The 14,056-nt window shown below is 44.8% G+C and overlaps 1 protein-coding gene across 2 annotated transcripts in view; it reads right to left on the reverse strand.

Moving 5' to 3' along the window:
• Positions 1 to 12,529, reverse strand: part of Eed (embryonic ectoderm development) — a 22,099-nt gene extending 9,570 nt beyond the window's left edge. Inside the window, exons 1-7 of one of the 2 annotated variants that reach the window (XM_005357564.3) lie at positions 11,969 to 12,529; positions 8,470 to 8,622; positions 6,000 to 6,092; positions 4,990 to 5,055; positions 3,921 to 4,046; positions 1,438 to 1,519; positions 355 to 446 (exon numbers count right to left, since the gene is read on the reverse strand). In XM_005357564.3, coding sequence (XP_005357621.1) covers positions 355 to 446; positions 1,438 to 1,519; positions 3,921 to 4,046; positions 4,990 to 5,055; positions 6,000 to 6,092; positions 8,470 to 8,622; positions 11,969 to 12,082 — 726 coding nt within the window. In that variant the 5' untranslated portion in view covers positions 12,083 to 12,529. The remainder of the gene's footprint in view (positions 1 to 354; positions 447 to 1,437; positions 1,520 to 3,920; positions 4,047 to 4,989; positions 5,056 to 5,999; positions 6,093 to 8,469; positions 8,623 to 11,968) is intronic. The other variant, XM_013350180.2, reaches the window with a different exon arrangement.
• Positions 12,530 to 14,056: the final 1,527 nt, after the last annotated feature.

Genomic DNA, 14,056 nt, shown 5'->3' on the forward strand with positions numbered 1-14,056 from the left:
ACGACACAGTGAACACTGCATTTCAGACCACAGCCCCCGACACAGTGAACACTGCATTTCAGACCACAGCCCTAACTGCAGCCCGGGCTTTCGCCTGGTGTAGGGTACAGTGAACAATCCATTTCAGACCCTGTCTCCAAAACCAACACCAAACTGACAAAAATGTCCACAATGATCATGGTACTGTATAAAACCCGAGTCATTTTTATGAAACTGAACAAACAGTGGCTCAGCCTGCTCTATCCTTCCATGTGCAGGGTGACGGCCTGGCAGGCTGCATGAAGCAGGCACAGCCGTGCATCTGCGGGGGGAAAAGGTTCAGTATTCGCATCACATAGCCCAGCTTCAACTTACAGCACTCAGAACTTCGTCTCTGTGTCCTTCCACACCTCCGAATATTGCCACAAGTGTGTCCGTTTGGATATTCCATAATCGTAAAGCATGATCTATTATAACACAGAAAGTTAAAATAAAAGTTTATCACCCATCACTGCAAAGTTTTAGTATGGCCTTAATATGTAAAAGTTATGGAAATTTAGACTAGGCATGATAAAGACATATACCAACTTAAAATATACCACTCAGAATGAAATAGAGACATGGTGATGTTAAATTAAGACTGCCTCAAAAACAAACAAACAAATTAAATGGAAATTACAGCAGACACTGAGGATGTGCTCAGGGCACACCTCGTGTGCCCAACAGCAAAAATCCTCCTCCCCTAACCTATCATCTCAGCACTGAGAGGGTGTGAAGCAAGAGGACTGACTGCCTTGAGCTCAAAGGCAACCTGGGCTGGCTGCCTGGCATGCATGCATGCATCCATCCATCCATGCATGCATCCATGCATGCATGCATCCATCCATCCATGCGTCCATCCATCCATCCATGCATCCATCCATCCATGCATCCATCCATTCGTCCGTCTGTCCGCCCGCCCGTCTGTCTGTCTATCTGTCTATCTGCCTGTCTGTCTACCTGCCTGCCTACCTAGAAACCCTATCTCAAACAAACAGTGGTGGCATACGCCTTCAATCCCAGCACTCCAAAAGCAGAGAAAGGCAGTTCGAGGCCAGCCTGGTCTACAGAGTATAAACTCCTGGACAGCTAGGGCAACACAGAGAAACCTATCTTGAAAAACCAAAAACGAAACAAAAAAAAAAAAAAAAACACCTTTTGAAAATCCTAACATGGTGATATGTCATTCAATACTGATAAATCAATGTAACTCTTCAGGTGAGGATAAGGTTCTAGAACAATCACAATATAGTAAGTGAAGTTTCTATGTCTTGGTTTATAGTCTAGGCTATTTTTTTCTACTAAAACTTTTTTTCTCTTTTAATTTTGATTATTTTCCCTTACAACACAATCTGTCTCTTTAAAACAATTATTCCAAAACAATCTGAACTAAGGAAACATTGGTTTCTGTAAGCTTACCTTTACTTACTGACAGCAGAAGATTTGGGTCTCGTGGGTGGAATTTCAGCTCATTGATAGCATTGCCATGGCCAACATAGTGCTACAATAAATTGAAAACATTTCGTTTCACATCTCAAGAATCAATAAATTCTCTTTCATAAACCTAAGAGAAACAAAAGGCTGGAGGGACAGCTCAGTGGTGGACCACTAGCCTAGCAGACTCAAAGACCAAGGTTCAGTGGTGGAGACCCGAAAATGTGAGCCTGTTTCCACTTTAAGGTCAGAGAGTTGGAACTTACCCCAGTTCCTTCAAGGTGATTGTGCTTCACCTCCAACAAGGTCTTGCCTGTGTAGTTTTGAGAGTTCTGCTCTCTTAAGGTTATTGTCAACAGGTGTGGCTAATAGCCAGACCTTGTGCTCCAGGAACAGATAAGTAGAGTCTTCCTACCTCTAACAAGAGTCTAAGGATCCAACTAAGTTCCGGTTCTGTTATGGAGATAACTTAGGATTCCACCCAGGGAGTGGTTTGCCTACAGAATGTTTTGGTCTAGGATGTGAGAGTGACTTGTTTTGTTCTAGCAACAGAATGTTTAACTGTGGATGTAGCCCACGACCTTCAGTTGGTTTGTTTCTTTCCTATGTATCATGTTAATGTAGTTTGTCTTATTCCTACCTTTTGGGGTCAGGGGTATTTTAAGCAGTTGGAAATTAAACACAGCTTAAATGCAGGCAAATTTCAGTACTCAATGGAACTCCCTCCTGATACTATTTGTTTCTCCGTTTTATGATTTTCATTCACATCTTCATATTCTTTACTATATTTCCAAATCCCCACATCGCTACCCCGAAGAGAGGTATTTTTGTTGATCCTTGACATTCAATGTCCAGCAAAGCTTCCCTCTGCCTCCCAAACAGAAAATGTCACCTAAGTTCTTCTCACCCTTGGACACACTAAAATCACCCAAAAACTTGACAGAAAGGAAAATGGGACCAATCGGTCACCACTCAGCTAGCAGCACTGTTTAAGATCGCCTCCAGGATACCAACGAGCCCCAGGTGAGAGACAGCAGCATCCACAGTGTGCCTTCTCATCAGCTCAATGTCTTTACCAGCCTGTCCCTGGAAGAGTGTCCTGGAGCCCACAACTCTTGGGTCCCTTGAAAAAAGTGGTTACTTGGTGTGGTAGGTCCTTTTGTCTCTGTGTTGCTTTTATTGGTTAATGAATAAAGAACTGCTTTGAGCCTATGGCAGGGAAGAACAGAACTCGGCGGGAAAAGCTAGAGTGTATGCTGGGAGAAAGAAGGGTGGAGTCAGAGAGAAGAGTCGCTGCCATACACAGATGCTGGGAGCTTCTTTACTTAATAAGCTACAGTCATGTGGTGATATACAGATTAACAGAAATGGGTTAAATTAATATGTAAGAATTAGCCAATAAAAAACTAGAGATAATGGGCCAAGCAGTGATTTAATTAATAGTTTCTGTGTGATTATTTCGGGGCTGAGCAGTAGGGAATGAACAAGTGGCTCCTTCCAACAGTTACTTTTCAGTTAAAGGCACCTAAAGCAATCACAAGAAAATCCACAGAATCAACTAACTTGGGCTCACAGGAGCTCAGAGCAGCTCAAACAACAACCAGGGGCCTGCAAGGGAATGGTGTAGGCCCTCTGAATAGATGACAGTTGTGTAGCTTGGTCTTCTTGGGAGTCCTAACCGTGGAAGCAGGGCTGTCTCCTTTGCCGGATTTCAGGACCCGAACCTACTCCTCATCTGGACTGCCCTGCCCAGCCTTCAGACGAGGGGAGGTGTTTACTTTTTTTGATTTGGCTTTTTGAGACAGGGTTTGTCTGTAGCTTTGGTGCTTGTCCTGGAACTAGCTCTCGTAGACCAGGCTGGCCTCGAACTCCGAGATCCCTAGTGCTGGGATTAAAGGTGTGTGCCACTACTGCCAAGCTGAGGTGCTTAGCCCTACTGTAACTTGATATGCCATGTTGTGTGGGTACCCATGGGAAGCCTGCCCGTTTCTGAACGGAAATGAAGGAGGGGTAACTGGGAATGGGGTGGGGTAGGAACAGGACTGGGAGGAGAGGAGGGGAGACTTCGGTGGGGAGGTAAAATAAAAAAAGACATTCAAAGTAAGGGAAGAGGAATTTAAAAAAAAAAAACACAAAACAAAATACTGAGTATGAACACTTTCCTAGGTATTCCTTAATTTATATCATCTAATTGTCACAGAGGCTTCAAAGGACTGCTCTAAAGAAAGAAATGGAACTAGCAAGATGGCTTAGTATCAAGGTGGGGCTGGCATGCCGGAAAGGAAAGCATCTGGAAGATGGGAATTGACACCTCTGACTGTCCACGTCCACACGAACATATACACCTGCATCACACACCCAAAGTGAATAAACACAGAAAGAGAGAAAATAACAAATCAAATGAGGTATTCGTTGTAAACTATGAGTATTCAAAAGCAACAAATCTACAGTCTGCCCAGAAGACGTACCTTTATACACTGCATGGTTATGGGGTTAATTATCCTTATTATGCCTCTAGAGCCAGCAACAGCGAGCAGAGGGTGGCTGGTGTTGCTATCGTACGTCCACGCACAAGTATAAAAGTTTTCATCTGCCTAAGAAATGCCAGAGTTAAGAAATAGAATTTATCTTGAAAAATAAATGTTAACGTTTACAATGACAGGAACCTTTCAAACTGCTAAAGCTTTGGATATTTAAGCGTTCATTTTTTGTCACAGAAAATTTGCAGTGATAGCCAGGTGTCCCAGAACTCAAGAGACAGAAACTAGATGATTTTCTTAAATTTAAAGGCCAACTAAGGCTACTCAGTAAAGTCCTATGCTCAAAAATAAATAAGTTAACTTCAGTGGCGGTGCTTTTAGGTCTAAAATCCAAATGAACGCCTTCCTTGAGCGTCATGCTAACATACTTCTCTTTTCTACCTGCAGAGCTACACCTACCAGAACATAGAGATGGGACAACCAGGCAGGAAGTAGAGGCAGGTTGACAAGAGCAGAAGAATTCTGGGAAGAGGAAAGCTTGGTCGGCAGGCATTACCCAGCCACAGAAGCGGCAAGATGTGACTGCCTCGCTGAATAAGGTACTGAGCCACAGGGCTAACACAGATAAGAATAATTGCCTAATATAGTAAGAAGTCTGAGCAACCAGGTCAATCAGTTTATAACTAATGTAGACCTCTGTGTGATTTCTTGGGACTAAACGGCTGGGGGACCAGGTGGGACAGAAAACCTTAGACAACAGCCAAGTATTACAACCATACTGAAATTGTAACTCCAGGCTTAGCTGGTCCCTGCTAACCATTTCTACCATGGATTTCTAACGCTCAGCTCCACCCATCTTGCACCCACAATCCCATCTACCTCGTGACAAACTGAAGATCAGGTGAACAGGATTCGAGGATTGATCCCCTTGGGTAACAATGACAATACTCCTAGCTAAAGATGGGACAGTACCTTTAGGGAACTTTTTTAAGTTTTAGAGTACTTATCAAAACAAATGTCTTAAACCTGAGATACAAAGACAGTAAGAAAAGGATACATCAGCGTCTACATAGGACTGCAATAACCGGATTTCCCCTTGCGAATGGCACTCATATAAGGTCACCTAGAGAAACAAAGATATGAGTGTCATCTCAGATAAACATTCTAGTTGCAATTACAACTTAGTGACATTACAGAAACTGCTTGAAGCAGCTCTGTAAGCTTACCTAACAGCCAGGTAATAGTAGTTGCTATTACCAAATATTTAAATATACATTTCATCCATATAAACACAACTTTTTCAAAGTGAGCAAAGTTGAAAATTTTAAAATAACTATGGTTTATCCTCCTTTAATTAGCTTTGTAACAAGACATCTTTAGTACCATAAAACAATGATTAAAGAACACCACATAACATATACATGTACCAAAACACCACCTGATGCCCCATAAATATGTACAATTTTTAACGACTATGTATAATTAACACTTTTAAGATTATTACTTAAATCCACTGGATTTATGCTTTCCTTATAGAACAATTAATCACAACTTTAAAAAAAAAATGACAGGGTTCTGGGGAATGGAGAGCCGGCTTAGTGAGATGGTATTTACTCTTCCAGAGGGGTCTGTTCCCAGCACCCACGTGGCTGCTAGAGACCCTCTGCACCTCCAGTTCCAGAGGCTCTGATGCCCTCTGGCCTCCATGAGCGCTGCATGCGCCTGGTGCACAGACCAACATGCAGGCAGCCTACTAACACACAGAAAATGAGACTTTAAAAGTATACATATTTCTTTCATATTTGAATGATAAATAGCAATCAATTCTTTCAGATATTCAAAATATTTATAAATGAAACTATAAAGCCTGCTTCATAACAAATGCCAATAAAAATGTGTTTTCTAGTTTTAAACCTGACCATTTCTCAAAAGCTTCACTCTTACACAAAAGAATGATACTGGTGCTCCAGCTATTCAGAATTTGTTCTAAAGTCATTCCACTTCAACACTGTAATTGTAACAGATACAAAATAACCCCAACAGCCAACCCGCCCCCTTGACACTTACCCTGTTGCTTCCCACAGTCGCGAACACCAGAGGATCCCCTTCCTTACTGTGCCAGTTAAACTGAACCCCAAACAACGGCTGGTTATGATCCTCCTACAAAACCAGGAAACAGGAGAACTCTACAGATTTCTGAAAACACTAGCAAACTGACGTTAACCTTCCCTTCTTTTCCTTCCCCAATTTCAGCCCCCTCACAAGAACGGGCCCACGGGGCTGTATATTCGACAGCTTGGGGAGGAGCACTATTTAAAGGATTAGGAGCTGTGGCTTTGTTGGAGGCAATGTGACACTGGAGGGGGCCCTCCCTGTGGATCCAGGTGTAGAACTCTCAGCAACCTCTCCAGCACCAGTCTGCCTGCTGGCCACCATGCTTCCAGTCATTACCATAATGGGCTGAACCTCTGAAACTGTAAGCAAGTCCCATGAAATGCTTTTTTAACAAGGAGTCACTGTCATGGTGTCTCTTCACAGCAAGAGAACACTGACTGAGACACAAGCTGCTTCGGACATTAAAATGAAGACACCACGCAAGCGCCCGCATCTTAAACCATGCGAATGTTTTCTAACAAAGATTTACACCACACGCTAGGAAGCAGATATCTATCCTGGGAACACTGAAGTCTTCTTGTTTTCTCAAAGCCAACCATCTTTCTGAACTGTAATAAATTGAGAACATTTGGTAGATACATTTTAAGCCCTTGAGCCCAGAGGACAGTTATTTCTCTCATATAACAAACTAACAAATGGCTCTGGATTTGATTAGAATTGACTTTTTCCTTGAAGTGGGGCACATCACACTCCATCCCAGCCACCACTTTATTAGTCCTACACATAAAAATTTAAGTTCTCTTGAGCAATCTTTAAATAACCTTGGATTTGTACCAGGCAGTGTGGCACACACCTTTATCCCCAGCACTCAGGAGGCAGAGGCAGAGGCAGGTGAATCTCTGAGTTGGAGGCCAGCCTGGTTGGTCTACAGTTTCAGGACTGCCAGGGCTACACAGAGAAACTCTGCCTCAAAAAACAATGACATAAATAAAAAAACTCCACTTGGATTTGGATCCTAGGAAAGTATCATCCCCTGAACTATTTGAAAGTAAGGACTTAGAGAGGGAAAGAACTATGTCTCAGATTCTTTGTTTTAGCGCTTGATTAAATCCAGGCTTAAAATGCAGAGGAGATAAGCACACCAGAGGGACTTTTGTTCTCCAAGTTGCATTTTGGACTTAGGGCTTTACTGCAATCTCTGTGCCCAACACTGACTTCCAAGGTCACGTGAAAGCATGAGCCCAACTCTCAGCTCTCCCTTCTCCCATATCGCCCCATGCCCACAGGAAGTAGCCAGACTTGAGCCGGTGCCCCTTTATCCAAGGGGCCTTGTCCTCAGAGAAGCACTAAGAGAACCAGGAATGTTAGTCACACAGGGGTTAAAATCAAATACCTGCAATTCGTTCAGAAAGCTGAGTGGAGCTTTTTAAACAACCTGGTGACCATTTTGCTATCTGAAGAGACAGACTTCACCCTAATTCCCCAGAATGATCACCCCAGACTCTTTCCTCCCTAGCCATTACCCATCCTTGGATGTCACAAGTACTTACGGCTGCTGACCACACTAGATTCTTGGCCTTTTAGCTACAGAACCCTCTCTCATGGTCACGTGTACTTTATGAAAGAGCCACCGTGTAGTCACACCTTAAGGGCTACTGTGCACCTGGAACACATGGTATTTATTCTATTGTGTTTAAATATACCTACAATACCGGTCTACTGAGCGAGTTCCAGGACAGGCTCCAACACTACACAGAGAAACCCTGATTCAAAAAGAAACAAACAAAAAGGCCTACGCTAAACCTCCTGGTCTAGACTCCCTGGGGTCTGACCCAGGCTGATGATGTCAATCTGCACTGGGTTTCCGCTCTCACCTCTTCTCGTGGTTTGCTTCCCCATGACACCTAGGGCGGCCCACTAGCCACACAGCCGGCAGTCTGAGAATGACTCATTCCACCACTCAGGCTTAGCAAACACCTTCACCCACCGAGCCATCTGGCTGGCCCCCAAACCCAAAAGCTTTTAACACGTCACACTGTTTTCCTATAAGACAATTCCAAGCAAATGCTGAAAATGTTTTACAACTGTGACAGTGCAGGCATGTTGAAGTTAACAGCTCACTCAGCTATGTTTAATATGGGATCAACAGATAAAGCAACAACAGCCTGCAACTCAGTACTATAGATTTAAAGGTAAGCAGAATAAATAAATTTCAAATGACTACAAGTAATTACCACATTCGATGTAAACAAACAAGCCTTTCAAAGGCTGTCATTTTTAGATTATTTTAAGCCTAAAGGAGAAGTCGCACCGAGCAAAACTGGGGGTGGGGGGCACACAGGGTCCCAGTCCATTAAATGCCATGGCAATGGCCAATCTGAAGCCAGAAGTACATTTACATTAAATCGCTTCCTGTACATACCTTGAGGCTGTTCACACACTTGAAAGAATATTTGCATTTCTTCGACTTCCATTTTCCCTTTCCCCAGCTTTTCCTTCCGGGTGCATTGGGTGTATTTGTAGGTGTGTCGGGGCGTTCTGTGTTTGTGCCACTCTCGATACTGACAGCATCATCCTGTGTGCAGTAAAACCAGGAACAAATTCATCAGGCAGGGAGAAACGTGCAAGGTATTTAAAAGATAATGACCAACTTAAAAGCGTGCAAAAGATGGAACATGGCCCCCTGGCTGCAGCTGGAGATTTAGGAAGTAGAAGCCAGTTACGCATTAGGACACTGGTGGATACTTTACCCTGCAGCGAACGCAACAACAGAGTGCTCAGAAAGACAGCAAATGAGGAATTTAGCTTTAAATAAGACGCTGGCCTGTGCCAGCGACACTAATACAATTAAGTCACCGTTGGCCTTACACAGCTCTGTGGAAAGCCACTAATCAGGCAAGGAAATCTTATTCAGTAAAACTGTCCTCTTGCTGGTGAAGAGTTGCTAGGATTCAGTACCTCACTAACATACAGTAAGAGTATAAATTCAATAAATCCGACTGGTCTACACATCTTCACAATTTGACTACAGCTCAAGTGGAAGCCAGTGTAGACGCCACACGGTCAGCACGGCAGGAGTGTTAACGCTTATTTATAACACAAACCACTCAGAATTTTAAGGATGTTTAAAGAAGTCCCTCGTGGTCCACACCATGTGTAAAGGCCTTCGCCTCACAGTCTGACCACTACCCCACACATGTGAACTTTGTACACAGTCATCTGTGCAGGACGAGGACATGGCTCGGGGGAAAAACTGGAAACTCTTCCAACTCATCTGCACTTCAGAACCCACACTCAAGTCTTCTCTGGAATACGAAGATTTCCATCTATTGCCCTGGGGCAGTCAGTAGTCCCTAAACCATTCCAGAGGAACCCTTGGTCACAGTGTGTCTAATAGCTATTAGGTTGAAGCCAGGAAGTCGACACAGCCTTTGTGGTCTAAGTTACTGCTTTATAGTACAAAAGGTTAAAAATAAGTTGAAGTGTCAAGAGGTACTTTTTAAAAAAATCACTAATTCGTTTAAAAACATTAGTTCTTAAGGTTTTTCAAACTTCACATTGGTCCAAAGCGAAATGCCTTTTAAGAAATACACTATTCTAGAACATATTTATTATCTAACACCAGAAAAAAGAGCAGAAGCTAGGCATAGTGTCTCACACCTATAATCCTAGTACTCGGAATGCTGAGGCAGGAGACTAGCCATTAGTTTGAGGTGAGCCTGTGAGACTCTAACGAAAACAAGCAAAAACACCCAAAAAAGGAAGTACTCCCAACAAAGTAGGTGCTTAATAAATATTTGAATTGCGATTTAATGTAAATGTACAATTAGTTTCTATGGAAATTTAAAATGTGACAAGTTAATTCCCAAATTGAAATCAATTTTGGCTAGGCATGTGTTTCCCCAGCAATTGGGAAGTAACTGCACAAGGAAACCAGCCAGCATGGACATAACAAGAACCTGATTAAAAAGATAAAATAAAAAAAAAATCACTTTTTATCTGTTGCTCCTCACCTGTCAATTGTTCTTATATGCAAAAAGTTCTGATTTTGGATTTTGAGGTTTCATCCCCTATTACAATTGTTGCAGATCTTTAAAAAAAAAATCAGTCTATCACTTCTACCAATGGTTCCAGCAAAACAAGACATTTACTATGCCAAATAATACATATATTACTCCATCTAAATGGGGAGCAACTTATGGTGGTTCAGGTCTTGATTCCAGCACTTAGTTCGCAGGGGCAAATGGATCTCTAGGAGTTCAAAGCCAACCTGGACACAGTGGACTTCCAGGCCCACCAAAAGTGCAAGGTGAGACCCCGTTTCAAAAACTAGAAATTTAATTAAAAAAATAAAACCAGGGCTGGAGAGAAGGCTCAGTGGTTAAGAGCATTGCCTGCCCTTCCAAACGTCCTGAGTTCAATTCCTGGCAACCACATGGTGGCTCACAACCATCTGTAATGAGGTCTGGTGCCCTCTTCTGGCATGCAGGCATACACACAGACAAAATATTGTATACATAATAAATAAATAAATATTTAAAAAAATAAAATAAAACCAAATACAACACAGGGAAGCACACCTTTTGCTGAGGACTGAACCTGGGGCCTCCTATACGGCCGGCATGCGCTTTACAAGAACGCTTTATGTTTCCAGCATTCTAAAGAATTTATTAAATAGATTTATTAAATAGATCCTAAAGTTTTATTCTTGATTTGTTTGCTCACCTTCTATACTTTCTCTGTGTACCTATAGTATTCTGCAGGGCGTGGTGGTGCACGAATGAATTCTGGGTACTGAAGATATCAGAAGATAACAGGTTTGAGGGCAGCCTGTGCTACCTAGGGAAATTCTGACTCAAAAAAAAGACTAAATTTTTTTCGGAGACGACCCCATACCAAAAGCTCAATCTCGTTCCTATCAATCATTTGGTTATGGGTAGTTTTAGAAAGCATAAAAAAATGTATACATTCCCCTTAAGAGTCTGTAAAAAGAAAATGCGCTTTCTCTGAATTTTCCCCCTGCCAATTTCCTCCTCCTAAACAAATTGACATTTTCATTAAATCCTGGGTAATTAAGCATATGAAAAAGCCAAAGCCTAACCTATACTACACAATCATAATCTAAGTAATTAATGATTTGAACACGTGTACAGGACTTTTCATAACTTGTATAAGCACTTTTTACGGGGCAGCATTTCTCTAAGCAGTATGACTTCGCTTAATCTTCATACTCGCTCAAATACACCGGTCTTTACCACAATCGCCTGGAAAAAAAAAATCTTCCAATCTCTTTACATTAAGTAAAAAAAAAACTTTCAAATTGCCCCCTCCCTTGCCGTAATCAAAGGTTGGTTCCCCCTCCACGACCTTCGCAGACGCCCCACCGGCACGGAAAGGAGCGTGCAGAAGCCCAGTCAAGCACACCGGAGCCAAAGAGCTCTCCTTCCCATCCAGATCCCGCAGGGCTGGCTCTACGGAGTGACGCAGTCCCTCCCTTTGGAAGACCTTCCACCAACTTTCCTCGGGAAACACAATCTCTTACCCGGAGCATGTCTCTGAAACTTGGACAATCTCAGATTCCCAGTCCCCGGCAAGTCCCCCAAAGGCGCAAACTCACTCCTCCTCCCCGCAAGGATGATCGGAGCAGACCTCGCCGAACTCGGGACCCTTAATCCGCTCCTTTGCCAACTTTCCGCTTGCTAACGGACGCCGTAGCCCCGTACAATTCGAATCCCTCGGACAAGTTGGATTTCCCCGCACGCCCGCGTTTTCCTGAGCGTGGGGTGACACCTTTCCCTGCCCCCACGGCCGCCCTCCCTCCCGACCGCCCGCTCGCTCGCCCGACCGCCCCGCGCGTCCAGTTTCCAAAGATCCTGAAACTTGCAACTCCACGGTCCCGGGACAGCCAGGGCTGCACTCACATTCTCGTCTCCCGAGAGGTCTGGGTTGCTGTTCTCGTCGCTGCTCAACTTCTGCTTCTTGGCAGCAGGCATGTCTGTTCCCGCCGGCGCTGTCGACACTTCCCTCTCGGACATATTCCTCCGCCTCCCTCCAGGTTCCTGCCGCCTCGGGCGGGGCCTCCGCCACACCGCCGTCAAGCAAGCCCGGCCGGAGCCTGCCGCAAAGCTGCCGCCGGCGCCGCCACCGCCGCCGCCGCTCCCCCCACTGTCGCAAATCGCGCCCAGCCGCCGAGGCGGGCGTGCGTGCGACCCCGCCACACTGCTGAAAAAGGGGCGCGCGCGCGCGCCCGCCCTCCTGCACGGCTGTCCGGCGCCTTCCCGTCCCCGGCTCCCGACGGGCGCTCTTCCCGCCGTCCTCTCGGCACTTGGCCCGGAGGCGTCGGGGTCGGCGGGCTCAGAGGGCAGGCTTCCCCACGTCCCCCTGCCCCGCCAGCGCCTAGGGAGGAGGCGGAACTCAAAGGGCTGCTCCCTCACCCCCTTCCCGGCCAAGACGTTTGCTCCGCAATTGGCTCGATCCTTCGATCTCCGACCAGCTGCAAACGAGCGAAAGTCTGTGGCCCGGAGCAGACCACCACTGTCCCAGAGGGAGGGGGGAGGGACGAGGGGTTCCCCCCCTCGTCTGGGGCGTCTGTGCCTAAGGTCCCTGTGCTGAGTCTGGAGGACGACCTGGCAGTGCGGTTCACGGGACTCCTCCCAACCTCGGCTCTTTCTTGAAGGCAGGAATTCAAAACCTATAGGAGGTTTCCTGCCGGCACCCCCATCTGGCAGATGGAAGGGACCCTCCAGGAGGTGCGCATGCGCCGAGGCGTATTCTCGCGCTGGGATGGGGGAGCCGGCCTCCAGGCCCCTCCTCTTCTCCGTTCTTGTTTGCTGAACCAGGTAGCCTTCCACCGGTTCTCAAAGCTCTGGGGAGGATTTCAAAACGGTACGACTCAGTGCCTCCGGACAGGCCTAAATTCTGGGCAGATATTTCTACTAATGACTATTAGTTACAATGAATGATTATAATCAGCCGGTTGGTGCCAGTAGTGGCTTAAGTAAAGCGTTATTTTAAATTGCATATTTAAGCTTAAGTAAAAAACACCTTGCAGTGCATGATGCATGCCAGAATTTCCAACACCGGAGAGGCAGCAACAGGAATATCACCTGATCGCCTCAATCTCTAGATTATCCTGGTCTACGTTGCAAGTTCCGAGCTAACCAAGGGCTATTTATTAAAAAGCTATCCGTAAAACAATCTTAAAATTATATGGTTCTGCCAGGTGTAGTGGCGCATGCCTTTGATCCCAGCACTAGGGTGACAGATGCAAGTGGATTGCAGTGAGTTTGAGTCCAGCTTCGTCTACACAAGGAGATTCGGGTCAGCCAGGGCTGCATAATAGACCCTATTTCCAAAAATAAATAAGTAAATAAATAACAAAATCACATGGTTCTAAATTACCATGATTTATAGTCGAAAAGTTTTTAGCTGTTGATAACTGAGACCCTAGGAAACTGACAAGGTCTGTAGATCAGTGTGAGCAGCTGCATGAGTTTGCGAGACTTCGGCAAAAGGCAAATTTTTTTGATATAGGAAAAGGTAACCAAATAGTCAGCTTGCTAAAGTATTTGCCTGTAGCACGCAAAACCTTCTTTTTCTTTAGTTTTCTATTGTTAGTTTGTGTGTGTGTGTGTGTATGAGTGTTTCACTCCCATGTATGTCTGTGTATCGTGTGTGCCTGGTGCACGCACGAGGAGGTCAGATGGGGGCGTTAGAGCACTGGGTCTAGAGTTACTAATGGTTCCGAGCCACCCTGTGTGGGGCCTCTGGAAGAATAACCAGTGATCTTAACCACGAGCCATCTCAGCAGCCCCCTCGGGTACACTCTAGACAGGTGAGCGCGACATTTACCTTTTCTGGAAAAGTTGCTGAAAGATAAACTTGGAATTTTGAAGCAAAGATCTACCTTGTTTACTGTGACCAGCATTAATTTTATGAGTAAGATTTTATCTGTATATGTATAGATTTCCCCTTCTATGTAGTAGTCAAAAAGAAGCAGGGAAAACAGT

Source organism: Microtus ochrogaster, chromosome 22, assembly GCF_000317375.1.
Source record: "Microtus ochrogaster isolate Prairie Vole_2 chromosome 22, MicOch1.0, whole genome shotgun sequence".
NCBI lineage: Eukaryota > Metazoa > Chordata > Mammalia > Rodentia > Cricetidae > Microtus > Microtus ochrogaster.